Source organism: Meles meles, chromosome 6 (assembly GCF_922984935.1).
Source record: "Meles meles chromosome 6, mMelMel3.1 paternal haplotype, whole genome shotgun sequence".
Taxonomy (NCBI): domain Eukaryota; kingdom Metazoa; phylum Chordata; class Mammalia; order Carnivora; family Mustelidae; genus Meles; species Meles meles.
In genome coordinates, this window is record NC_060071.1 from 109,197,785 (window position 1) to 109,225,506 (window position 27,722).

At 41.4% G+C, this 27,722-nt stretch overlaps 1 protein-coding gene across 4 annotated transcripts in view; it reads right to left on the minus strand.

The window, feature by feature from the left end:
- Positions 1-657: 657 nt before the first annotated feature.
- The window catches only part of SLC35F4 (solute carrier family 35 member F4), a 239,394-nt gene continuing 212,329 nt past the window's right edge, over positions 658-27,722 (minus strand). For 2 of the 4 annotated variants that reach the window (XM_046007315.1, XM_046007316.1), the window contains exons 2-8: positions 27,492-27,677; positions 22,967-23,264; positions 17,730-17,949; positions 8,474-8,599; positions 6,374-6,566; positions 3,204-3,293; positions 658-1,062 (exon numbers count right to left, since the gene is read on the minus strand). In XM_046007315.1, coding sequence (XP_045863271.1) covers positions 821-1,062; positions 3,204-3,293; positions 6,374-6,566; positions 8,474-8,599; positions 17,730-17,949; positions 22,967-23,264; positions 27,492-27,677 — 1,355 coding nt within the window. In that variant the 3' untranslated portion in view covers positions 658-820. Of the gene's footprint in view, positions 1,063-3,203; positions 3,294-6,373; positions 6,567-8,473; positions 8,600-17,729; positions 17,950-22,966; positions 23,265-27,452; positions 27,678-27,722 lie in introns of those variants that run through there. The other 2 variants (XM_046007317.1, XM_046007318.1) reach the window with 2 other exon arrangements.

Here is a 27,722-nt window from a genome sequence, read left to right on the forward strand (position 1 = left end):
AGAGAGCGTGGAATGAGATGATAAGAAGACCAAGCACTGAAGGTTGACAGTGATGAGACCAGTCTTAGAAGAGGACCCTAGAGAAGCAGCCAGTGAGGCAGATAGAGAACAAGGAAACAGTATGGGAGTCAAGTAGAGAGGATATTTCAGGAAAAAGGAGTGGTCAACATGTCAGGTTCTGTAGAGCTGTGCTCTCTGTAACCTCTCTGCCATTTTTAAATGTCTACCTCCTATTAGAGATATTTATAACCATCTTACGTTCTATACTACCCTAAGCACGTTGGAAGTAGAGGCGAAATCTTCTCTGTCTTCACGCCTTCATTTTTCCTAGTGTAAGTCTTGCATATAGAAGATGCTCTTTTGATAGTTGTTTAATTACTTCCCAGCCTTCAAACTTAAGGGTCTTATTGGACTTCAATATATATAAAGTGTGTCTCCTTTACATGTGTTTTCCTCTTATGCAACTTTCTCTGATGGAACGAAAACATTTCAGTTTCTGGTGAGAGTAAGGTCATGATAAACCCATAACTTAGTAGAGTCTCATGTTTTCAGGAAATTTTGCAAATTAGGGGCAGGCAATTCCCTCCAAAACAGAAGAAATTGAACAAAGATGAATATATTTTAATAAAAAATTTTTATTATGATTATTTACACGAGTTCCTTGATAAGCATATAAATGTAAACTTTTATCCTTGGCATGATTTCACCTATGACTTATCCAAATCCAGAATTAATACTGTCATTTGAGTGTACAGGTAGTGAGAAAATTTTACTATATTCACAGAATATACATACACGTGCATCCAAAATGGGTCCCTCGTTAAGCCAGGGGTATAGACACTGTCCCATTGGCCCTGCTTCTGGTCCGCAGGTGTACACTAGAATCAGTGATGTCCTCCACATGTTCCTCACTCTTCTTTTCCTTCAGGCTGTTGATGAATCTCAGGGTGATTTCGTCCCACTCTTCTGGCAACAGCATCAGCAGAAACCCAATGCAGATGACAATGGTAGCAGCCAGGCGGACGACATTGAAGATCACCTCCTGTTTCAGGAGATCCACAGCTAGGGAAGAAAAATCAGGTCTGTCACAGGCTAGGACTGATTCTAAGCTTCTCTGAGAACAAATAACCACAGTCAGTGCTACTTCTAAAAATTTCTGAAGTCTCCCTTGTTCTTTCAACAAGGTGAATGAATGAACTTCCTTGACAACTCCACTCCTCGCTTTCCTTTGTCCGTATCATTCTACTGTTGCCTTTGTTTGCTTTCTATTCTTCTCTCTAAGTCAGACTTATCCTTCAAGGCTCGTGTCATCTCACTTAGTTGCCTCTGCAGTTTTATTTCTCGAAACTTCTCCTGTGCATCCCTTCACACTTTTCCAGGTTCATTGGGCTGCTGAGGATTTTCCAAATGGGCCAAGTTTGTTAATGCCTACATTTTGGGACCTGCTGTTCTTTTTAATGGAGGTGAAGTTCCTATAAATTAAAGTGAACTCTTTTCATGTTAATTTAGTGGCATTTTGTAGGCCACAGTGTTGTACAACTGCCACCTCCGTCTGATTCCAGAACATCTCCATCACTTCAAATTCAAACCCCTTACCCCTGAAGCAGTCACCCCCCAAGCCCCTCCCCAACCTCCCAATTCCTGTGTGGGAATCTGATGTTTGTTTCCATGGATTAACCTGTTCCAGAGATTCCATATAAATGAAATCACACCAAATGCGACTTTTTTGCGTGTGGCTTCTTTCACTTAGCACGACGTTTTTGAAGTTCAACCATGTGGGCGCACGTACCCATACTTCCTGCCTTTTTATGGCTGAATGATAGCCTATTGTATCCCAACTTGGCTATCAGTTCATCTGTGGATGGACATTTGGGTGTTTCCACTTTTTGGCCACCATGAATAGTGCTGCAATGAATGTTCACATACAAGTATATTTTAAGGTCCCTGTTTTCTGTTTTTTCAGCATATGTACCTAGTAGTGGAATTGTTGGTAATGCCTAGATTGTTCTATTTACATGGAACGCCCATTCCCTCTCATATCCCCACCATCCAGCAAATCCCTTCATTCATTCTCTCTTTTGGCTTCTTACAGGAAGCCCTCCTGGATGCCCCTCCTGTGTGCTCTCAGAGCATTCATTGCACACCTCTATCACACAATTCTGTCTCTTTGTTGTAACTACTGAATTCCTTTTTCTCCCTCCGTATACTGCATGGTCCAGAGTATATATACATACTCTCACCAGCATTAGTACTGTTCCTGACATGTCCTAAGTGCTTAGAAATGATGTGTTGAATGACTGGATCCCTAGGTGAATGAATGAACTTTTTTGACAACTCCACTCCTCACTCATATTTCTTTCCTCCGGATATCTGGTAGTCCTATGATTCTGTCTCACACCATTTGGCATTTGCTAATAAATCCCACTGTGGGGTGGTAAGTTATTTCGTATATGTTGGTCTTATTTTCCAAATTTGGTGGAAGTTTCTTATGGGAACAATAATATCCTTTCCCCCTCCCTGTTTCTTCTACAGTTCTCCACACAGTAAAGACTCAATGAGTACCTGCTGATTAGGAGTACCAGGGCAGAGAAAGTTGGGTACCTGAGACTTGGAAAAATAGAATCTCACAGTTAGAAGGACCCTATGGTCTTCCAAATCCCTCACTTTCTAACTTGTTCCATTGACATGTTTCACTAGAAAGTTCATCCTGGAAAAATAGCCTCTCTTCTTGTCCCCAAAGTGAGCCTGATTGCTTTTTCCTGTATGTATTTCAGAGGGCCATCTGCTCGGCCCCCAGGAGAAGCTCCTGCCGCACCCCACGGATAGTCTGACGGGGAGCCCACACCCTGAACATTTCCCACACTTTCATTAGTGACGTTCACTTGAGAGTCCTCGGCTGGGATGCCTTTTGTTTCCACAGGACTTCCTCTAAAAATACTGCAAAATTAGGTTGTCAGGGAGATTACATGAAACCCAAATGATACATTTGGTATTTAATTCTAAAAGCACGACTGAGTAAAAACAGTGTTTATAGCTGCAAATTTTAAATCTGCTGCATAGTTATTCTGTTGTCTGCCACCTTCCCGATATTTAAAAACATCTTCCAAGGCAAGGGACATAATTCACATTTGTTCGAAGAAACCACTCAGGGTGTGAAAGGAACAGAAGCAAGAGATGGAGCACTTGTCAAATGCGACCGGTACCTGCATTTCCGGGGACGCTGAGCACTGTCCCAATGGAGATCAAGATTGGGTATGTCAGCACCACGCCGACATTCACCAGGATGTTGAAGGCTGAAAAACATAAGAGGATACAGAGGATGAAGGGAAACTGATCTGCTGGGCTCTTTCCTTCTTCACATAATAGAACCAGTGTTTTTGCTAAACCTGCCTTCTACACAGTCTGCACCTTTGGTCAATTAATCCTCTAATTTGGGAGCCAGATGTGCGAGTTTCTCGATTGAAGTAGTCTATTCTCTTTTCTCCCCTGTCACCTTGGCTGCCTGATCTCTTGCCTGTTGGCTGGCAAAGGGCATTTAGAGCACATCCAAAGCAGTGAAACAATCAATTCAGGACACTCCTTATTAGCACTATAAAGGCAGGCTGGGGCCAGCCAGTGGTCGGGAGCAGAGAGAACTGTTTGAAGTTTGGGCTTTTTCCCTTTGTTACTTTGTTGTATGATGCCATATTCCTGGATAACGAAAAGGCTCTCCTGTTACTGCCTAAACGAAGCTCTATCCAAGGATGGCCTATGCTGTTTTATTTCCTTTCTCTCGTGGTGAGCATCATACAGGCAAATGAAAGTGTGTTCAATGTAATGCACTGAACCCCAGGGATCTTTTCCACATCCTGATTTGTGCACAGATTATCCAAGGGCAGGGCCACAGAACCAAAGGAAGGTATAACTAGATATATTTGGATTAATATTTTGGATCTTTTTAGCAAAATATAAACCAATCATCTACCCCCTACAAAAATGATCAAAAATACATGTTTTCGAAAGAAAAACACTGGTAAAAAAGAAAAACAATGATAAACTACATAGCATTATTTAATTTCATTTCATTTTAAGTAGGTTCTACACTGGGAATTTGGGTTTTATGATGGTTCCCAGCTAGGTTGATTTTGGCCAGGAAATTGTCTGGGCACTTTTAATCAGGATGTTTGGGTCTTAAGAGCTGAGACCAAGACTCTGATGCTTAACCCACTGAGTCACCCAGGTGCCCCTACATAGTATTATTTTAATGGATTTCAATTGTGTTTCCTTTATGGGTTGTTTAGAGAGATGAATATTAACAACTAGGAATGGTCCTCAATTCAGAGAGATCTCTATATAATTGATTGAACCATGCTGCCTATATCTCTATAGAACCAAAGATGGTTCTAGAACTATTCCATTCAGGACAGTGTTTATTCTTCTATTGCTATTTAGAATCCTTGCCTTAATTAAGGCCACTAACTTAGTTATCTGGAGTCAGTTGTACTTGGTAGTTAGACACAGTGGGTTGAACTTTAATAAAACATGGGCTCCTTCATAATTATCATACTATAGTGGTGGCAATCACGGCAGAGGACCTTCCAAAGTTAATAACTGTTTCTCCTTCATGGCAGAGCTACAATGGGAATGACTATTCCAGCCCCTCAACTTTCTCTGCAGACTCAGGGAGTCAAATATGGCACACTCGAGCAAGTCAGGAAGGTTTCAATCCTACACAGATTCTGCTAAACTCCCGTACTGCTCTTTTATCGGCTGAACTGGATTATTTCAACAGATTGAAAATACCGGTATTTGGGTGAGAACTGAGCCCTACCCACTCAGCAAAAAACAGGTGGCTTCACCGAAATGTGTTGTCTGTTTTTAATTAGTTCTTTAGGTAGAACACTTACTCATTTTTCTGACAACCTAAGGACAAGGATATATAATTCAATATGCTATCTGTAGCATGAGGCCTCGCCCAAGTTTCAGTGGGACTCAGACATATTAGGTGAATGGACCAGGCCAAGGGATATATGTTGGTGAGGGGCTACTTTGCAGTAAGCTGGAGATCATGCATACATGATTTTGGTCAGGAAATTATCGAGGCACTTTTAATTAGGATGTTTGGGTCTTATGGAGACACTGCTATTGATTTCCACTCAATTTAGCAGAGGTTATGAAAGGTCATAACTACCTATCTTTGGACTTCAAAAGTAGAATTCAAAGACCAACAATCAACATTTGATCCTTCTCTGGTCTCAGACCCCTGCCCCACCCCCTGCTTAGGGACCTGGGCCAAACTAGGGAAAAGATAACTTCCCAAGGCTTCCGTGGGAATGAAAACCAGGCCAATGTTTTTCTCCCAGGAACTGCAAAGCTGCTTCGGATTATGCCACATTGATAAAGAAGGTCAGCTGAGGGTTGGCAGACATCCTGCAGGTCAAGTGTGGTGGGAAAATGGGGATCAGGCAGAGGGGGCTGTCCTTGGGAAGGGTGAAGACAGAGGAGCAGAATGAAAGTCATTTGGTTCTGAGTAAAGGGACATTGAGTCATGTAGCGGGTGCTGTTGTTCACCTGCTTGGGGAGACAAGAGTGGGCTCATTATTTTTCAGGCTCCTTTTACAGTGGGTGACAGAATCAGCACAGCTGGAAAGTCACAGTCCCCTGGTTGCTCAGGTGAAGCAGACCACCTTGAGTCTGGGGAATTTGGAGAGAGAACATTACAAAGACTCCAGGTGACTTTTTCTTGGTCACCGACTAGGCACAACCGACTTAGCAGGGTGACCAAGTCCAGTTCTGCCTTCTCTTGCTTGCTGAGGGCTTCCTATCTCAAATTCATTCTCTATACAGCCAGAGCTGGCTGACTAAAATGCAGATGGGAGCCTGTCACCTCTGCTGAAAGATTTTTAAGTGGATTTCTCCCTTTAATGGATTTCCAGCTCCTTCATGACCTGTTTCTTTCCAGAATGTCATTTCCTTCTTTCCTCCCTATTCTTCCTGCACTTGGTGCTCCAGCCATTTTGATTCACTTTGAGTACCTTGAATGTACCATCTCCTCTCTCCCTCTGCCTGGTGCACCGTGCTATGCTGGAACACAGTGACATCATACAGTACAACATGAAGAATGGACAAGGTTGTTTGAAGTCCAGGGGTGATCAGAGTGGTGTAGGCCTCTAGCTCACACCTTACTTCACGGGAGATATACCAGTTGAACATCTCTGATCTATGCAAGCAATAGCCTGCAAAGAACCTCCTGACCATTAGCCAACCTTTTGTAAGTTTGGGAAACAGAGGACAAAGGTTCCCAAGGGAATAACCCTACTATGTTCATTTATCTAATCCAAGGAAAGGTCAAAAGTGATGTAGGGAATGGAGGGCAAAACCCAGGGCCACTTACCCAGCCACAGCCCGGCCATCCCACAGAGATAGCCCCATGGCAGAGCTGCAAATGATGACCAGTGCTCTACCTTGGTGAAATACAGGATGACCGGGGTGAAAGAGATGAAGATCAAATTGAAGAAACCCAATGTGGAGACAAAGTGTGCTGCTTCACCGAAGTTGGCACTTCCGAGAAACATCTTGAACAAGACCTTGGATTGGGAAAGAAACTCTTTAGCCACACAGTTAGAGACTTGGCTAGAGCAGAAAGGCAAGTTCTACACAATGAACTGACCAACCCAGAGTTTATCCTCTATTTCTTCTTACCCCACCATCTCCATGACAATAAATGGGCCATTGAGATAAGTAAGATGCCCTGTTGTCTTCACATGAAACAGAAAATGCCATAAAATGAATCCCTTACGATGTTGGAAACAACTGCAGGCACTGTGTTAAACATCACCATCAGGGATGTGTATAGGATGAATGATAACTAAGCGTGCAGACAAACCCAGGACAATCTAGGGTTGAGATGCCGTCAATTCTTCCCCTCAAGGATGGGATTCATTTTATCCATAATCTGACAGATACCAAAAACTAAACTAGACAGAGAGATGATCATTATGTTGTTGAGAGATGTAATAATGATGCTTTGGATTTATAAGCACTTTTCTCTCTGAGCTTAACGTATTTTCACAAATACTGTGTTTATTCTCCAGATTAAAAATTTTTTTTTTCTGGGTGTAAATCTCTGTACAGAAGAAGGTAGCAAGGAGGTGTGAATGGCCAACATAAAGTCACGTTGGGCTGAGGAGGAATCAGGGGTCTAGTTGATACTTCTTGGCTTTATAACCCTTCTGCTTCCTATATTACTCCTCAAACAACATAGAGCAAAGCAGATCTTTCCGACGGTGCACATTTGATTTTATGCGTGTCTGCAAATGTTACTGCTCCCAGGATGAATACATCTATGACATGGTCATGAGAATTCTCTCGAAAAGATGGCCATCCCAGTCACATAGCAATTCCAGGTGTTGCTTTTAATTTCAACTGAACTTATTTTTTTTCTCTTGAGAGACTTAATCAAGAGAACTTGACCACGTGCTGTTCTTTGGTCTCATTAGACACCTCAGAGGAGTTTCAGTTGGGGGCCAGTTAGACACTAATGGCAATTGAGTGAAAACTTGTCAAGCCTGTCACAGAATCAGTGGGCCAGGAAATGTCAATATGGAAATAGACTCGGTGCCCTGGGAGCCGCAGTGTTGGTGAATAATCAGAACAGGCATCCAGGAGGGATGCGAAGGGCGCTTCCTACTTTCACAGAGAATTTTCTCATTGAAACACCAAGAGAGGTGAATGTGGAGCAGTGCCTTAGCTACCTTCCGAAAGCTGGCTCTGAAAAGTGGAGCTATGGGGATAACCTTTGAGATCTGCTCTCTTAGGCCTTGCTTCTGAAGTCAGGGGCAAAGACTGAATAGATTTTCCACTGATGACAGGCAGCTCCAGCAGAGAACGAGTGGTAAGTACATAGTGCAGACCCAGAGTATCCATCAGAGAGGAAAGGGAGGCACTTCGTTTCACTAATAACAGGGGTTCCTGTGGCTTTGGGTTAATACGTAGCAGTCAACTCACGAGTGACAGCTTGCTTGTAATTTTTAACTCCTCACTGGGTTAAGGTAATGACTGTAGGCAGTTAACATAAAGAACTTTAAAGAGAGGAGGGGGTCCTTCTCAGCCCCTGCTGCAACTGGTGTGATGAATGTGGACGGGCAGAGGTGTGGAGCATGGGCTTTGGAGGTGGCCAGTCAGAATTTAAATCTTTCTATCACTTCCTGGCTGTATGCCCCTGGGCAAGTTACTAATGTTTTAAGCCTCAGTTTCTTCATCTGGAAAGTGGGGGTAAGTGCCTGTGCCTCAGAAAGTTGAGTTAACACAGGTGAAAACTTCTGGCAAGTGCCCAGCATGTAGCAAGTACCTAGTAAATGGTACTTAGTCTTATTTAAACCATCTTTCTTTCTTTTTTTTTCTCAAGCCGAGACTTTTGTTGTCCTGACTTCCTTTATTACTTGAGTTTAAGCTACGAATGACAGCCAATGACATAAAAAAAGGCACAACATACCTTATATAATGCAGATGTAGAGGCTGAGCCCACTGCGAATGCCACTCCTATGATCGAATCCGTGTGGAAATTATCTGCATATGCCATCATGACGATGCCAGTAATGGCCATGATTGCAGCGACTATCTGTCAAATAGAACACAAAGAGATTTAAAAAAAAAACCTGATGCCTCCATATCTCAGGGCAAGCAATTGAAGACTTCATGAGAGTTGCTAAATGCTTCCTCAAACCCAATTACCCCCTCGTACGTCTCTGTTTCCATGCAGGAAGGGTCGTATTAACAAGAAATCAGTATGCTCATGAGACATCCAGACAGAGAATACAAAAGCTGCTCATATTATAATTAAGGGCTAGTACTTGCAGTTTAATCTTTTAGCTCAACTTCTGAGAGATTAACATACATGTTGGTGAAATAAATTTAATGGGATTTCCTAATCCTCCAGAGCATTTTTATCTATAGTGTATTCTTTTGCTTCAAACAATTCAGCATACATTTTAATCACCTCCTCAGATCAATGCATGATTTTGAAGATTGACACATAAACAGGACTTGATTAGGGAGACATAACATTGGTGCAGCTAAGAGACAAAATTTAGGCCAAGGGTCAAAAAGGAAAGCTTGCCATCTCTCCCAGTGATTTATAAGGAGGGAGTTGAGTTTGCACTGGCCGTTGGTGTGTCAAATGGAAGCTAGCTCTTCCTTTGGTTTACATGCAAATTAACCACAAAAAGATACACTTTCCCCATTACCCTAGAGCGTATAAAGTGAAATATTCATCATTTGGTTTAATATAATATTGGTTTAATATAAATTGATATGATCCTGGATCTATTCAAAACAGGGGCCCACTCCCTTAGTGAAATGCTGATTTGCACCTGTTTCTGAAATTATCTTGACCTGATTCCATTGGAAAACATTTCAAAGCTATAGTGAAGAGTACAATGACGGCCCCCAGGATGGGGAACAATATGTCATTTCCTTGTGAAATAGTCTCACTGCCTTTTAAACCAAGATGTATGTAGCTTTGCAAGAAATGTATGGGCACCTGGCGGTTAATTTTGTTAAGGTTCAGTTCTGAGTATTCCCAAGTAAATCGATTCCTCCAAGATAGCTCTTCTGCATATGTGGGGTTTTTTTTGGCACCTCCGAATATTATTAGTGTATTATTTATTACAACAAAATGGAGCTCTTCAACATGTGACTGTAGACTCCCTCCAGGCCAGTGAAGAGTATGATAACGATGACACATAGAATTTAGATGCTACTAAAGCAATTCTTTTGTTAATGACCACCAAAAGCAAGCGCACTGTTGGTTTCAGACCTAGCTCCATACTAAACGTCCTTTATGAAAAACAGCAGGAGTACTTGAGAACAGACGCTGACATGTCAGCAGTGAAAAACCGTCTTCATAAAGCGTTTTTCCGGGAGGCTGCTTGATGGGAGGCGTTTCTCTTGCTGAGTGAGTATCATATTCTCTAAAGCTCCCAGGCATGTGTTCTAGTTAAGCTTTGCCTCTCACTAGAGGGAATAGAATCTAATACACACACCACGAGGTGTCAAGGAAATTTTCCAAACAAGAAGTAATAGACTCATAAATAAACATGGGGAGGGGGTTATCTAGACCTGGAAATTCTGTGAGGGCTATCATTTTCTTCAATTTGGGGACTTATATTTCAGCCCAGGACCTGCAACGATCCTTTGAGCAGTCTGATTTCAGAGAAATGAAAAGGCACATTAGACACTGGCATTTTCTGATTTGCTTTCATGTTTAAATAATGTTCATGGGTCAAAGTGTTCAGGTCCGCAAGCAGATTTCCCTCCTAAGACTGAGCTTGTAGGACAATAAGTTTGAATCAATATTTGTTTTCTTTCAGCCAAGCATCAGTTGCGTTTTCTTGTTCAGATCAGGAAAGGGTTATTAGAATGCAGTATTAATCGTAACGAACTTTAACATGATGTACTGTTTCATATTTAAAATTATTAAAATTATTCTATAATACATAATATCTGGGTTTAGGCAGTTATGCGTAATACAAAATTCTAGGTTTAGGGAACTAGCAAAACAGTCTATCCAAAAAAAAAAAAAAAGGCAAAAAACAAGAACACTGTCTGGAAAGCGATGACCATTTAATACTATTACCCCCCAGGATATGGCTTCAATTAGAAGCACTTCCTTTTCTGAGTCAACCTTTAGTAAAAATATACACGCGTACTATGTCTGTTATAAATTCCCAAGATAGGAATTGGGTATGGACAAAGATTATAAATTTTATAGCAATTCAAAATTACAACTGCAATGAGCCTTTTAAAGAGCTCCATTACATTTTATATTCAAGTGCTTGTGGAAATATTAGCTGGACCACTTAAGTTGACGTATCAATTACAGCAGTGTCTCCTCCAATGGCCTTCATGGAGAGGAGCGTTTTTCACGTTGGGGGGCCAGACAGTGCAGTTAGTTAAGTTCTCAAAGCATGAAAATCTGAATATTTGAGGTGTTAGAAAAATTCTTCTCTATGGTATAAACAGCAATTTATAGGTGTTATAGGTTTCCTGGGAGGAAAAGATAAGTGAAATTATTTTCCACATTTTTAATTTAAATTTCACAACTATCTAACAGAACAAATTTTCTGTGGCTCTGTTTTAAGACCTGTTCGATGTGTTTCTTATCTACACAGCTGGAACTCAGAGAAGAGAGCTCAGCAAATCTAAGAAATGCAGGGAAATGGCTGTGGGTGGGTGGGGGGAGGGGAGGCTTAATGGAATGGTCATTCAGATGATCCCAGAGTGGCTCTCCTTAGCACCACTGCTAACTGCAGAGTAGATACTTTTTGAATTTTCAGAAAACAAATAGTGTAAGCAGAGATCTGAGTCACAGAATTGATCAGAATTGATCAGTTACCAAGGAAGGATTCATAGTCTGTTCTTTTGAACAAAAAACACAAAATGATTCTTCTTGGGCTTGGGACATGGGACATGTGCCTGCAGGAAGCCTGTGCCCAAAATCCTAGGTCAGAAGTGCTCCTATGTGCACACCTACATAGGGACAGCCCCCGCTCCCCCCACAAATGCCTTTGAGCACGTGAGCGTCCAGATGAGGGATGCTTCTGCTGAGAAGACACCATCTCATGTGCCCTCTGTGGCTGTCCTCCCAACCTACACCAATTCCAGCCCTATAACCAACCAGAGTGTCTAAATTAGACAGAAGACTCGCCGCTACCATTCCCTGAATCTGGTTCGGGTGAGCATGTTCGTAACCATAATGACCACAACAATGCCAATGCCTCATTTTCAGCTTTGGGAAACCTCTCAGTTCTCTCATATCATGGTGTGCCCACCTGGGGCGAGTACCCCAAGGAAGAGGATTTCGTTAGCTCATTTGCCCAGCATACCTCTTAAGGGACATTTCCTCCTGAGCCAGCTACCTCCTCTGCAGGCTCAGCCCCCTCTGAGAGCCTCCTGTCAACATTCGGAGCAAATCAGAGGGGCACCATAAGGCTGGCTGAGTGTGTTCCTAAGGCCCAAAGATGGCTTTGGAGGTAAACATTCAGTAATCTCACTGTGCTATTGACCACATGACCCTGCATGAAAGCTAGGCTTCTGTCCCCTCTCAAAGGATTCATCTGTACACATAAAAGCTAGAGGAACATCTGGCTTTTGGCTGTTTTCCTTTCTTGTCTCGTCGTTTTATTTATTTATTTATTTATTTATTTATTTTTGTCTCAGGCCTTCAAAACCACAAGGGTCTGGCCCTTCTCTTGATCTCTGTGAGGGTTCAACAGCCTCATTACATTCACTGCGTCCTCCATTGACAAAATGGCACCCAGAATTATTATTTGTGTAACGATGCCATCTCTTCTAGGATTTAGCGTATTGAGGTGAACTTTTAATTGCTTCTCTTTCTAATTGCAACTGAAATAACTTTCCTTAATTTGCCTTAGTTAACAGTGTTTCTAAATCTGGGTGAGCATGGAGGAGCTCCCCTGACTCACAATGGATCCCTGAATAGCAGCCTCTAGCATGGAGACCCTCAAAGGTATGCTGCTGGCAGGGCTGTACTCAAGTCCAAGACTAAATGCCCAGCTGAAGGTGGGATACACATTAATAGCTTGGCTGGTGATAACGGAACTGATGATTATTCTTGTTCTCTTTGAGTTATTTAAATAGAGTCCATTTTCAAGGAAAACCAAGGCTATGCAGAATCCTTAAGCTTGTCCACATGCTACATTTAAGGTTCCATGAAGGTGAACCATCTGTTTTCCTCAGATCCAGTGAAATTGGACAAGAGTTGAAGTGTGAGAAATGAAAGAAGTGGGCAGAGGGCAGAGTATAGCCATATAGATTGTGCGTGTGTGTGTGCAGAGGGTGCCTGGGGACAGGTCGAACCAAGTTGTACAGACCCCCAAACCAAGATTCCCACCCGCCACCTCTCAACACACATCTATTTTTATATGAATAAAATTCATCTGAAAATGATCTCCAAGGGAGACCAGGACAGAAAAGAGGGAAAGAACAGCCAGATGGAAAGACTAAAGGGTGTGCCTGGAGGATAGAGCAGATCTATTGATGGTATCTCGTTACAGGGTTACGGATTCCTTGCGGGGGGTAAAATTGGAGAGCATTCCACTTCAGCTTTCTCCCCCTGTATTCACGAATTTTTCTCTTGCCAAGAGGAGGATGATAAGGATGAATGCCAGTACCCATCCTCTGCTGCCTCCTCCAGGAAGCATGAAGGTTCTGGATAGAGGATTCTGCACTGCCCACGGTTGCACCGTTACAACGTGAATGTCAACCAAAGGCAGGGTGGAAACAAAAGTTTATCTCGACTCTTCTCTAAATGCATAGTATTGGCACAAGAAGGTAACAGCCTAGATCCAGTGTCCTGATTTAGGGCACTCTGGAGCCCAATTTTAATTCAGAGAAGTTCAGGTTAAGCAGTGAAAGATTCTGTTTCACTGACGTACCCTAGTCGGGTCCGTGGTGGATCTTGGAAAGTGTCCAAAAGAGCCACAGTTTGGAAAGTTAGCTGCATAGGGACCCAATTACAGCTAGAAAAATATGTGTGTGTCAAACTGAAGAGACACAAATTCATTTCCTAAATCTGCTAAGGAAGTTTGGGGTCTGCTGAACAATTCACCACCCACCAATTTTCTTCCTCCACTCAAGCAAATTTAAAAATGAAAGAAATTTTCAATTAACAATATAAAAAATAAGAGAGGGACAAGATCTAAAAGAAGAGTTACTTTTCAGATTGGACTGCAATCAATACCAGCGACAGAGGAGAAAACCCCCAGCCAGTGGTTCATTTTCTTTGAGGAGAACATTTTGTTGTTTTTTTTTAAATTAAGGTGCTTTTCAGGAATTGAAGAGCTCTAGCTAAACAAGACAGGATCTTGAAGATGGGAAAACACCCTACTTCAAAGCTACAAGAGCTGGATTCTCACCAACATTTGTGCAATTTTAAAAAAAAGGTCTTTTAAAAAAGTTTACTAATTTCCATGGGATGATCATATTATCAGCTGTAATTGACTACTCATGAAAGAGATTTTAACACACCAGTGTTTACCAGCGAAGTGGCTGAAGTGATTTTACGATAGCAAACTAAATGTACAACAAATTACCTTTCCATCAATAATGCAATCAATATTCTAAGGACACAAAGTATTAATAAGTTATTCATAAAACAGAATTTGTTTTTCCATGAGCATTTTCTGTGTGCCAACTGGGGCTGCAGAGAAACACATATTTATCGATTTTATAACTTAAAGTATCCTTCCTTCTGTCTAGAGTGTCATTTGGATGTGAAAAATAGAAGTAGGGAATGTGATCATCTTAAACGCGAGCATCCTTTGGGTCAAATGAAAATTACAATCCAAAAGCAATCTATCTCTAAACTTCTGAAGCCTGAGAGTGAGTAAAATATACAAATTGTAATCTGATGACCGAAAGCAGCACTTGAACTATTAAGAAAAAAAAAAAGACTAGTCCAAGTCTGGTGGCCTGCACGGGCAGTGATTTGATCCCATCTGGACGTAGGCAATGAAAATGGCATTTACGTTGTCCGTGTTCTGTGAGCTCTCCTTTAATTTCTCAGATGACCCAATTACACATGTTCTCAATATGTCTCAGGAAAAAAAGAATTGCTGAGACTGTCAAAGGCAAAATTCTGAAAATGTTGTGGTTCTTTTCCTATCCCATGGCCTGATTACACACGTCGTCAAAATTATACCTTGATGTTATTCTGGAACATGGCATTAAACACTTCGTCATGTTTCCCAGTGAGGAGCAAAGTATTTTGTGGTTTGTAAAAAGAAAACTCTCTGACTTCCACCATGCTTGACATTCATGTTACCATTCTGCTATCTATGATGTCTTATGTACATATTAACAAGTATATACAACTCATTGGCTATGTAACTATTTTTTTTTTCCTATCGGGTCTTACTACTTATGGATGCTGTAGTAGTTTTCTAAGGCAGCTGTCATGAATTACCACAAACTCGGTGACTGAAAACAACAGAAATTTATTCTCACAGTTCTGGAGGCCAGAAGTTCAAATCCAGCAGAACCATGTTCCCAACAGCAGCTCCGGGAGAGAATACATTCCTTGACACCTCCAGGATCTGGGGGCCGTTCCAGGTTTCTTGGGCTTGTGGCCATGTCACTTAACTCTGATCTCTGTCTCTGTGCTCTCACATTGCCTTCTTCTCTTCTGTGCGTCTCCTGTGTGTGTCTCTTATAAGGATATCTGCTATTGGAATTAGAGCCAACTAAATCTGAGATGATCTCCTCTTTGCATCCTCCTTATGTTAATTACGTCTTCAAAGACCATTTTTCCACATAAGGTCACATTCACAGGGTCTGGGAATGAGGATGTGTACAGCTTATTGGGGACCACCCTTCCACCCACTAGAGATGCCAATTTTCGAATAGTGATGGTCTTTAGTCTCTAGGCAGATTTCCTTAATGTGTGATTTAAAGAGAAGTTACACAGCTGAGTTTTTGTTGTTGCTGTTGTTTTTTAAATCTCAAGTAAACACTGAACCTCTTTTCATAGGACATTTTGCAAGAGTAAGTTCCCTGTTTAAATGCATTCATTCACTCTAATACAACTGATTTTCTCATTGGTAAATCTAATAGTGAAGGTATTGATTCCCTTTTGGTATTCAGATGCCATTGAAAGGGCAGAAAAGCCCCTAAAAATCTCTTCTTTTTCCCTCTCTTCTGACAAGACCCGCCAAATTCTCATAACTAATCCATGGTGCTGGCAGATAGAAAAGAGAAAGATCTCATAAGCATGAATTTATGTAGTATATCCTCAAATATCACTGAGTCTTATTTTGTCCCCTGCATTATTCTAGGTGCTACAGACAGAGGCAGAGCTGGCTTCATGGGCATATGACCTTTGCAGATGCATAAGTTCCCATGATTAGAAGGGCCTTGCCCTTGGTTTCATGCTCTGCTGTTGCTGCCTTTAAGTTATCGATAGATTTTTTTTGAGTGGTCCCTGTGTTATTAAAGAAACAAAACAGATCAACATAGGGGAAGGGAAGGAAAAATAAAATAAGAAAAAACAGAGAGGGAAGCAAACCATAAGAAACTCTTAACTCTAGAGGACAAAGAAGAATTGCTAGATGGGGGGGGGAGGTGTGTGTGTGAAGGGGGATGGGTTAAATGTGATGGGCATTAAAGAGGGCACTTTTTGTGATGAGCACTGAGTATTATATGCAATGATGAATCACTAAATTCTGTTCCTGAAACCAATACTACACCATAAGTTAACTAACTTGAATTTATTTATGTATTTTAAAATTTAAATTCAATTAGCCAACGTATAATATCTCATTAGTTTCTGACTACTTTGAATTTAGATAAAAACTTGGGGGAAAAAATAAAGCTGCTTTAAAATTAAAAAAAAAAATGGAGTGGTCCCTGTGTTTTCATTTTGCATTGGGCCCCACAAATCATGTAGCTAATCCTGAATGGAGCAGTAAGCAAATATAGGGACGGTCCCTGCTCTCAAGGACGGGTCAGGGTACCTGATGGTAAGCAGCCAGTACCAGTGTTTTCCATATAAAAACATTAAACCCTTTAGATGGCAAATCTAAGTTAGGTGGTGCAGAGTGTGGTACCACAACTGGGTATGGTAATGGATCATGGCCTGGTTCAGAGGTTCTCATCTTGTCTTCTACCATAACTTTCCACTTCTTATTCGTCTCAAGCTTTAGCTCTGAATTTCCGAGCAACATCTCCCAAGATACAACCAGATTTTCCCATTAAAAAAAAGTTTTAAGGGTTAATGGCTGTCATCAACTCTCTCTCTAGTATTCATTTCAGCATTTAAGGGGCCAGAGACCTGATATCATTGGAACAAGAACAATATTTTGATAGAAAAATATGCTTCTAATCCAGTCTTGGACTTCTCTTTCAGAGAGCAGTAAGTGTGTGATGTTTATCATCTGGGAAAAGGCTTTCCATGTATACCTCTTTCTAAAGAATTATGTTCTCAATATTTTCATCACGGTGGCGTGCCAGGTTGAACAAATGAGATCGGGCTCCTTAGAGCTGCATGGGTTTCAATCCATCTAAACTAGAACAAGAATACAAAATAATTCTTTTTTTCAAATCCGTATTACTTCCGCAAGGAATAAACTCAGAACTGAAGTGGCTGGTGGAAGTTTGATATGGTTCAATTAAGGATTTGTTACCCCAAAGTACAAATTGTTGTTTTTCGTTCCATTTCTAGATTAGTCACCCGAGATACAGAGCCACTTTTAACAGCATTGTGCCATTACCAGTGACTTTAATTACTGTTTGGGAACCTTATCTACTTATACCAATGTTAATTAAATCCATCTTGGGGTCGGGGGGAGGGAAACCATGAGGGAGTTGTCCCAACATATGTTGATTGAAAAAAAAAAATCATAACCTTTAATGTGGCTAATTTTTCTCAGACCCTTCTTTCCTGAGGACAGAAGGAGTTGATCACACCATTAATTCTAAAAAAAGAACTTATTTTCCTTGGTCTGTTTTTGGGCCTCCTGTTGAAATCAGCTGACTGCCCAAGGGAGACCATCTCATTATCCTTTCATGATACTGTAATTGCCTGAATGTCCTAATGCATCTTCAATTTCCAATTTGTACTCAGAACCAATGGGGAAAGTTTGACAGAAATTCCATGAAACAGAGGAGCTCTCCTGATGCCAAGGATTTACGATTATGGGCGGCCTCACACATCGAATCAAGTGTGCCATTACCCTCACTCCCATGAACCTGTCTTTCAGCATGATCCACGACAGCAAGAAGACAAAAGCTTTGTTACAACAGAACAGAGCAGAGACATCCGTGGCTGTCAACTTCTTTAAAGCCAGTAAATACAGGTAATTAGTCAAAGTCCATAGAATAGAAAAGGGAGCAGTTCTTTTAAGAAAGAGCTTCAATGTCAGACCATCTTCACCAAAAATCCGACTGCATTCCCTAGGAAAGAAAAAGAGGTTAATTGTCAGGTACTAATTGTGACACATTTTGGGTTGTCTAACTCTTGACAGACATTTTCTAGTAAGAACACAAACACTCAACTCCCATTGTTCATCGGTCAAACTTACTGGACCCAGGGCTCCCACCTAGGGAGCACAATGGGGGTAAAGGGTTCCAGGGGTAAGAGCCCACGTCTCCCCCCAGGTGCAGAGCTAGGCCCTTTCCTACCTAGATATTCTTCAAGATGGCTGGGGCAGCCAGTCTGCTGCTGCTGAACATTCTCAGAGAAGTCCGGAGAAATACAGAAATGAGTAGTTTCTAGGATTACCAGCTATTAGACAAAAGAGAAGACTCTTTCCCAAGGGGGTGAATACAACAGGACCAAGAGGGCTGCAACTGTGTGAATAGGTAGAGACAGCTTGCAACCTCACAAACTGTGGAAAGCCGCATGGTTTGGGATTTGATTTTTCCGAAGGGGCAAGACCTCTTTTTAATGTATTTGCCCAGTTGACTAATTTGTTTTTCCTCTAGCATTTCTAAGACAGGAAAAAAAAAATGATGAAAGATTCTATGATGACCCCAAACTGGTAAAACAAATAAATTAAAAAAATCAAGCTCAGGTTGTATGTATATACATACATTTGGTTGCTTTGGAGGAATTATCTGAATTTATTGTGTAAAAGTAATCACTTCGGTTAAATATTTGCTTTGTTTGATTTCTGACTAAACTGATTATTTAGCCAAAGGGGCCATTTTATTTTATTAAATATTTTTATTTATTCATTTGACAGAGAGAGAGAATAAGCAGGGGGAGCAGCAAGCAGAAAGAGAGGGAGAAGTAGGCTCCCCACTGAGCAAGGAGCCTGATGTGGGGCTCAATCCTTGGACCCTGGGACCATGACCTGAGCCAAAAGCAGATGCTTAACAAACTGAGCCACTCAGGCGTCCTCAAGGGACCATTTTATTTATTTATTTATTTATTTATTTATTTATTTATTATTTTTAAATCTTTTATTTATTTGACAGAAAGAAATCACAACTAGGCAGAGAGGCAGGCAGAGAGAGAGGGGGAAACAGGTTCCCCGTGGAACAGAGAGCCTGACATGACCTGAGCTGAAGGCAGAGGCTTTAACCCACTGAGCCACCCAGGCGCCCCTCAAGGGACCATTTTAATAGAAATGTTTAAACTAGTGATACAGACAGGAAATAGTGATGTGATAAAATAACAGTGTTTGTCTGACTATGAACTGAAAACAGGCTCACCATTGGGATAACTCAGCTTTATTTTTTTCCACTCAGTTGTTCATGAACATCCAAGCATTTACTGGGCAACTATCCTGTGTCAGGCTGTGTATTTTCAAGAGTAGTATAACTACCTTGTTGATAGCAACAAGCTACTGATGTTTGCATGGTTGTAATAAAATCTACATGGTTCTAGTTAGTACTAGCACCATTTCTCTTCCAGCTTTTTCTGAAAAGAAACAATTGTGCCTCAAAGTTTTACAAACCAAAATCATCTCTAGCCAATGTTTGCCCCACGCATATGAAGTAACTTACCCTATGGAGGGCCACATGGAGGGAGGGAGTGACAAAGTGGTGAGGCTTTAAGCACAGGAGTATGGCCTTCAATGTCAAGTCTCACAAAAACACTGCATCCAAGCAGCTGAGAATGCTGGGAATTTTAAGCCAGCAAATCCCAGGAGGTTAAAAATGCATAATGCACACATAGAAACCTGTGTAACAGTTTTACTTTTGATGCGGGAGACAACTAAAATGAAAGGATTTTTGTAAAATAAAAATGCAATTTCCCAAAAGTAATTTTTAACTTGAAAGAAACAAAATCCAAGGAAGGGGTAAGATAACCTAAAAACAAAGTATTTTGTAAAGTAAACAGAAATCACACCTGCTCAGGGAAATGGAGGGGCATCTCTTAAGCCCCACAGCCGTGGAGAGGCACTGAATCAGAGCCACGTACAGACCTAGCAGCAGTTGGCACAGGGGATCCTATCTCTCTGTCCTCACAAAGGGATCTGCTCTGTGAGAAAGTCAGCCAGGGAGAGCTAGAGCTGCTAGTCAGGGCTCATCCTGACATCTACAAGTGCTAAATGGCTTTTGAGATACACATTGATAAAGAAACACAACAAATGCATTTCTAAGGAAAGGACTTCTTTTCATATGCTGGCCCTGGCCAGGGAGGGTTCTCCCTTCCCAGAGCCCACTGTCATGCTCAGTTGAGTGCTCTCAAGCAAAGACTTTGAATGCAGGAGAGCACACATTCTGACCCTGAAGGGAGGCACAGTGACAGGGAGAGTTTTCTTCCAGAGGGTGGGGGGCGCAGAGACTGTTCTTTTCACGTGGTCCTCCCCGCCCCCCACTGTGTTGGTTTCCTTATTGGTCCCCTCTTTTTCCCTTCTCTGCCTATCAACCTTCTCCCCTGTCCCTGCCATAGCAGAACTTAAAAATGCTCTCCATTCAAACTCCAGGTCACGGGTGTAGGACCTTACGTTATTTAAGCATTAAGTGCTCAGAAATGTGAAAATTCAGAAAAAGATAGGATTTCTATAGATGAGCAAGTAACAGTGAGTCTCTCCTTGGGATGATGAGATCAGAAGTTCTAAGTATTAGGCACTGACAGGTGGCAAATTTGGACTGAAGTTAGAAACTGAGGACACTAGTAAATTAATTATGCTCAATATTGGGGCACCTAGGTGGCTCCATCATTCAAGCGTCTGTCTCTTGATTTCGGCTCAGGTCATGATGTTAATGATTAGAAAAAGAACTGAAAATTCTTTCATACCATTCAAGGGAAAAAAAGAAAATAGTCAGAGGGTCTGATGCTATGGGACAAATTCTGTTTCCAGTCTTATATACTCTCTTCTCCCCCTTGTTCTGCCGTGAGAGCTCCGGGAAATGCTTTCTTGGCAGATGGTGTTAATGAGTCTACAAGGAAAACGAGATGAAGGATCTCAGAATTTTCTGGCAATGTTTATCTCTCCTATGGAGGGGGCCTCTGGAGAATAATCCTTTCAAAGACCATGTTTTCTGCTTGACAATAACAGCTCTTTGATTTGGTTTCGGACATGGCCAACGTCAACCTACTTTCACTCACAGGTGGAGGTGTCTTGTCCAATCACAGGTTTCGATAAATTCGGAGTTAGTCAGACATAAGAGAGGTGATGGAGATGAAGTTGATTACTGAAACAATATTTCTGTCAGCAGCAACCTCTTGTAAATGTTTATTTATAATAATTTATAATATAAATATTATATTTATAATATAATAGATAAATGTTTATTTATCTATATAAATGTATCTTAATAAAGCCAACTTGGCATGCTTTCAGGTGTTCTGAGGTACAACCTCCCATACTAAACTCTTGTTTTTATCAGCATGTGTATCTAAACCACAGGAGCATTGGAGTAGAATATACATGCTATGGATAAGCCATTTTCAAATAGGGAGAATTTTAGTTTGATACTCTTGTTCCCTGAAATTGCTTATGAAATATTGTTATTAAAAAAGACCTTGTGTCCCAACATCATGTCTATTTGATGGGAATCAAATACAAAGTACCCTTAGCAATCACAAACAGGTGTAAGTCTTATTTCTGCCTCCAAACCAGAAAACCTTTATTACTTTTATATAGGTTTTGCTTAATTTTAATTGAATAGTCATGGATACTGTGGAAAATCAGCACACAGTGTGATTTTAATATTTCTGGATGCTTCTAAGTGGTGATAGAAAGTGGAAGTTGAAGATACACCCTTTGCAGTTTGTTAAGTTTTTAAGAATCGTCTGTTAATGCACTTCTTTTCAGGAAATACGGGGCAAGAAAGAAAGGTGATTTTGGCTTCTCCAAGATGAGTTTGTTGTCATTCTGCCAAGGAACAGTAAGCGGGTGTAGAGAACTGTCCCTCCCCCACTGCCATCCACTGAGGTCTTGACTACTGTTTTGTTTCCATGATTAGAGTGACTGTCCTGGAAGTTATTCCTTCCCTCTAGGCCTTTCCTCTTCGAGAAGCTGTCTGTCAGCGAAGGTTCTTTGACCCAAATGCTGCTTTTTGCCTTCATCGAGTGCTGGGGCAAGACTGGTCCTGCCAGCTTCCTGAGTTCTCCAAGATGGGGCTGCAGAAGCCAAGTTGAGCACAGAACAACTACTAGAACCGTGGCACTACCAAGTTCATAGCTGGTGAACCAATAGTGAAAGTCCCATGTGCTCCCAACCAGCAAAGAACAGCATCTTCTAAACTTCAGGGCTGGCCTGCCTGGGTGGCTCAGTTGGTGGAGCATCAACTCTTGGTTTTGGCTGAGATCATGGTCTCAGGTCATAAGATCGAGCTCTGTGTCAGGCTCCTTGAGTCAGACTCTCCACTCAGTAGGGAGTCTGCTTGAAATTCCCTCTCCCTCTGCCCACCACCCCACCCCCCTCCCTGGTCAAAAAAAAAAAAAATAATAATAATCTTTAAACCATTAGGGCCAAACTTCCTTTTTTGTGAAACCAGATCATTTTATCTGCTTAGGCACCACAGTGTCCCGAATATTAAGCAAATATTTTTATAACAATTAATCTTATGAAGACATGTTCTTTTCTGGGCTTGAGCCACTGGGGTATTCCTTAAAAGAATGACTTTCAGGGATAATTCTGGATTTAAATCTGGATCCTGTTATTTAGACCTGTGTGACCTTGGACAAGTCATTCAACTTTTCTAAACTTGTTTCCTTTTGTGTTAACATGGGAATAATAACACTGCCTTAAAAGATACACGTTACCACCAGTGATGATGAATTAAGATCTACAAAAGCACCAGCACAGTGCCTGGCACGTGGCAGACATTCAGTCATTTTTGGGGGGGCTGATTCTCTTTCTTAGTGTTCCTGTATTCATTACCAACCTTAGATCCTGGCTTTCCACACTCTCCTAGTCAACTCAGTTCATCACGCCACAGAGAAGAAATTATGCAGTTTCGTAAAATTATTTTAAAACATCTTGCACTGGCCCTTTAACATGAAACCTACCTGAACTTTTTCATCGGAGATTGTTTTTCTTGAGCGGTGGCCAGATGACCGGAATAATAGACTGGAAAAAACATAATGTTCCAGTTTGTTGAAAACCAAGTCATGAAAAATGGACAGTAGAAGTTCTTGTAAGTAATTTTTACAATCTGTGTGGTTCCAACCCAAGATGATGACACTGACAAGATGATCAAGAGTCCCCAGACGGCCTTCAGAACCATGGACGTGCAAGACCGGCAGCGAGCCTTGATTCTGTTTTCTTGGCTGCTATTCTCAGGATGAGTCTGTGTTCCATCATCCCCTGAGAACAGGAGAGGAATACAGATGTGTGGAAATCAGGTTATAGGACAGCAACCAAAGAGGCAGACAGTAGAATCATCAGGGTTTTGCTTTTTTTACGATCATTTAAAGAGATTAACTCTGGCTCCCTTTCTCTCAGGAATCTTTGCTCTGTAAGGTACAGTACGGATCTTGACCCCCCATCCGTTGTTAAGGCCATGACAATGCCCATGAACTTGGTGGATGCTGTGCTGTCCTTCCAGTACTCTAACCACTTCTTCATGAAAGCATTACATATCTCAGCTCCAAAGACTTCGACTTGGCCACATGACCTGCTTGGTCTAATCAAACATGAACAGAGAGATGTGAAGTAGGCTGCCTCCCAGGAGAACTTTAAGATCACACAAGGTCCCATTAACCTCTCTTGTTCGTCTTCTCTGTCATTAGAATAGAAAAATCCAAATAGGAGCTGCCCTTTTAGTCTCTGTGGGAGAATGAGCAGAGCCCAGCCAAGGCAGCCCTGTATCCGCTGACATGAAAAGTAAATGAGAAATAAGTATTTGTTGTTATACTCTACCAAGGTGGTTTTTTTTCCCCCTGAAACTGCAGCAAAGCTGACTATTAAATTGAAAAGCACTGTGTCCCAAGAACAGGGCAAATCCTGATTACACAAAGTCATTTCCCACCTTGGAACAAGTTACAGTTTAATGTATTTCTGGGAGCACAATGAGTTCTGCTTTGTATTTTTACATTTACTAAGAAAATTTAGTAGCATTTTTTTCCATTAAAATAGTCAAAATTCTCTAAAAGTGACAATCATAAAGGCCTTCTTTCTTGATAGAGAAACAAATTCAACACAATAAATTTATGCACTTGTCAGGAGGTTAAAAGGGAGAAGTCACTGAGTCCCCAAACTGAGATCCTAGGTATTAGAATACCAAGGGAAGGGAGACAGAATTGTCTGCAAGTTCTCTCCCGTCTCCAAGCACCTCCTTTGAGCACAGCGTTTGTCCTAGGAGTAAAGAAAGTGGTATAGGCTGCAGATTGTAAGTGGTAGTGGATGGGTTTCTTACTTTCTCTCTCCAGAACCTACTCTCTCTCCCGCTAAATGTGGTCCCATTGCTTAATAAGCCAGGTATGACAGCCCCCCTGGGGTAAAAACTTTCACCCAGGTAATGCTTTCTAATATAATCATTTGGGAAGGGAGTAGCAAGATTTGAGGGTGAATTCTGAATTGGGGAATATAAACCGAGCAATGACAAACACAGCAATTACTGTATGACTTCAAAGTCTTCTGAACGGTACTGGATTCTCAGGGTCTAGGTCTCTAGAAGATGAAAACTGGTCTTCTTTTATTTATGTGTTCAGCAAAATCTTATAGAGATCACCAGGAGCTAGTTAGCTATTTGGGTCCTAAGGGTTCAAAGATGAAAGACCTGAGCTCATGGCCCAGTGGTAAACAGAAAACACATTCAAAATAGTGTGTTAGGGCCAACAATGGCAGATACAAGGCCATCTGGAAGCAGAAGAGAGGCACTGGTTAAGTGATGGGGAGGGAAATGATTGGGAGAAACTTCCATGATGTAGTAACATTGACATGAGTCTGGAAGTGTGAGAACCAGCTAGCTCCCTTTACTATGTATAGAAAATTCCTGCTCTTGATAACGGTCCTGCAAATCCTCTCTATAACCATGTGGCTTATGCAGAGAGCAGAGGGGGAAAATATAAAATGAGTGAGAGGGTGGAATAAGAGACTCTTGTCCTGAGAGTCTGGGAAGGAAACATTAACCTACCCAGTAAAGTAGGTATTATCACTCCCATTTTACAGATGAAGAAACGGAGACTTGTGTTAAAAGTTGTCCAAGGTTGAACCTACGTTGATATGACTCTAGGGTCCAAATCCTTTTATTATGAATACTCATTCTGTCTAGGTTTCAGGCCTGAGCTCTTCATTCAACCCCTGGAAATTTCAGAAATGGTCTGGAGAAAAAATTCTCTTTCCTGACAGGAATGGTAGCCTGGCATGAGGCTGAAGAGGAGGGATGCCTAAGAGAAAGGTGGACTCTTCAGATTACATTATTCTCAGGGACCATCTCACCAAGGAGGAGTGATTCTACAAAGGTTATCAGTATCCCATTAAATTGATATCTGCCTTTGCTGTCGCTCTCTTCATAGACTGCTTGGTGCCACCATTGTACCATGGACAGTGCTCTTGATGCCACCAGTAGTCACCTAGATCCCCCCATAGCATAGACCCATTCTTCTGCTAGCTAGATTTAATTGTTGCCAATTCTTTAATTTCACCATCTATCAATATCATAGAAAGACTGGGTCTCCAGAATTCTTTTATTTTTCTGGTGGTTTTAAATTCTCTGTAGTCCCGCTTAGATGTATGGTTTTGTATGGACCGTTAAAACTGAGATACCAGGAATTCCACCCATTACCATGAAACTTGGTTAGAGTCATTAATGGTAGAGGCCACTGGAATTTGGAAGCCTGAGTACAACCATTGTATGGCCCTGAGCTCATGTTTGATTCCAGTCTTAGCTTCTTTGTTAGTGATAATACCTGACTCATGGGATTCGTTTTGAGGTTAAGTACATTACATTCATGAAAGCATGGTGAACTGCTCTTCAGATCATTCTCCTTTTCTCTTTTTTCTTCAGTGCCCTGGAATCCCCCCAAGTGCTTTGTGAATCATCGCACAAAGGAAATTATGTCCTGTGTGATCTTTAATGGTATAGATTTTAAAATTTGTAGTCTGCCTATAATAGATAGAGCAAGTCTTTATTAACCAGTATATTTAATTAACTGGAACATTCTATTCTTCAGATAACTGGGATAATAGGAATATTACTGCAACTTATTAAAGCCAATTAAAACTTTCTGAAGACTTAAGATGTCATTTTCTTCATTTTTAAAAAGAACCTCAGCCTTGGGGTCAGTAGCTGCTGAGATACTATTTTAAAATACTGTCACTTTTTGAAAAACCTTTTCTTATATTAAAAAAAAAACAAACCTCTTCTCAAATTCGGAGATCCCTAGAAGAGGCTTTTCTGTTTCTTGTATACCTTTGTTGACTGTTCCCCATCCATACTAAACGCCCTGAATTCCATTCTTTTCTCAAAGTTCTGTTTTATTTTCAACTACCCATTTATTTTGGATGGAGTCTTTTGTTGTTTCGCTGTTTTGTTATTGTTATTAAGGATGCAAGATATTTAATATGTTATTGACGAAACCAAAGGAATGAGTGGAAGGAGACACTGAAAATGCAGGTGGCAGAGATGGAGAGGAGATGATCATGGATGTGGTAAAAGGAGTGCACATTGGAAAGGTAGAAACATGCATGTTAAAGGTGGCCCTAAAATATGGTAATTGGCAAGCAACAGATTTGTCAGTTTGCCAATTGCCAAAGAACAGAGACATCGCGGCACAGAGGAAAGCATCTGTTGGCACAGGATTGTTGATTGTTTCACTATTTTCAGAAGTGGAAGGGCAGTCACATGATAAGAGGAAGTGAGCAGACTGGGAACTTGAGCACATTCTCTAGAAAAGGCAATGAGATGTCCACCACCACGAAGGACAGAATGGGCAGCAGCCTAGTGGACTCAGCTACATCGGAAAATGATAAATTTGCCAGGAAATCCCTGGATCTGCTATCAGATTTATCTAGCAATTCTAGTAATCTGAGTAACCTGGGAGTTGGTGGGTGTGGTCAAGCAGATGTGAGGAAAGGCTAGAGGTCTTGATTGACCAGTAAATGCTGATCAGGGAGGCAGTGCAGTGTCCCGAAGAAGACGTAAAACTGGGAAAACTAGAAGGGTTCCAAGGACTGCCAGTCGTGACAAGCACAAAAACAGAGTCTGGGATTTTACTGCTCTTTTTAATCTCAGAGAGGGAGAGCGCTATTACTGCATCCCAGGGTTGAGATCAAAGATGCAATAGTTTGACATCTTCAAGATGAGAAAACTAGTCACCTCATAAACTTAATTGGATGTCACTATTTAATCATGTGTTAAGCCCTTCAACAACCCTCTCTGGTATCCGGTTTCTCTGCTATACTCTACACCACCAATAGATCCTATCTATACATTTCCCTTCTTCCTTCTTCCACTTGATAAGCCTTCCCACTCCCACCCCTGAGAGTCCATGTAACGTCTCTGTGTTCTGGGCCAATGGTACCATCTTTCATGGCTGGTTAGAAGATTACCTAGACGTACGGTTATTTAAGAGGAGGTCACCAGGGTACCTGATCTCTTTGGCCTTTCGACTCTGTGTCCACAAACTCCGGAGGATCCTCGGCTCTGAAGTTCAAGAATAGGAGCAGAAGAATCTTCAGTGACAGAAAGTGGGGACAGTTGTCTGCTGATGCCACTGTGGGAACTGGGGCAGTTGGCTCCTGGTTTACATCGAGTTACTGATGACCTGGAGGTACCTGGGAAGAAAGAGTTCATACCGGTTTGAGAACTTCTAAGAGGAA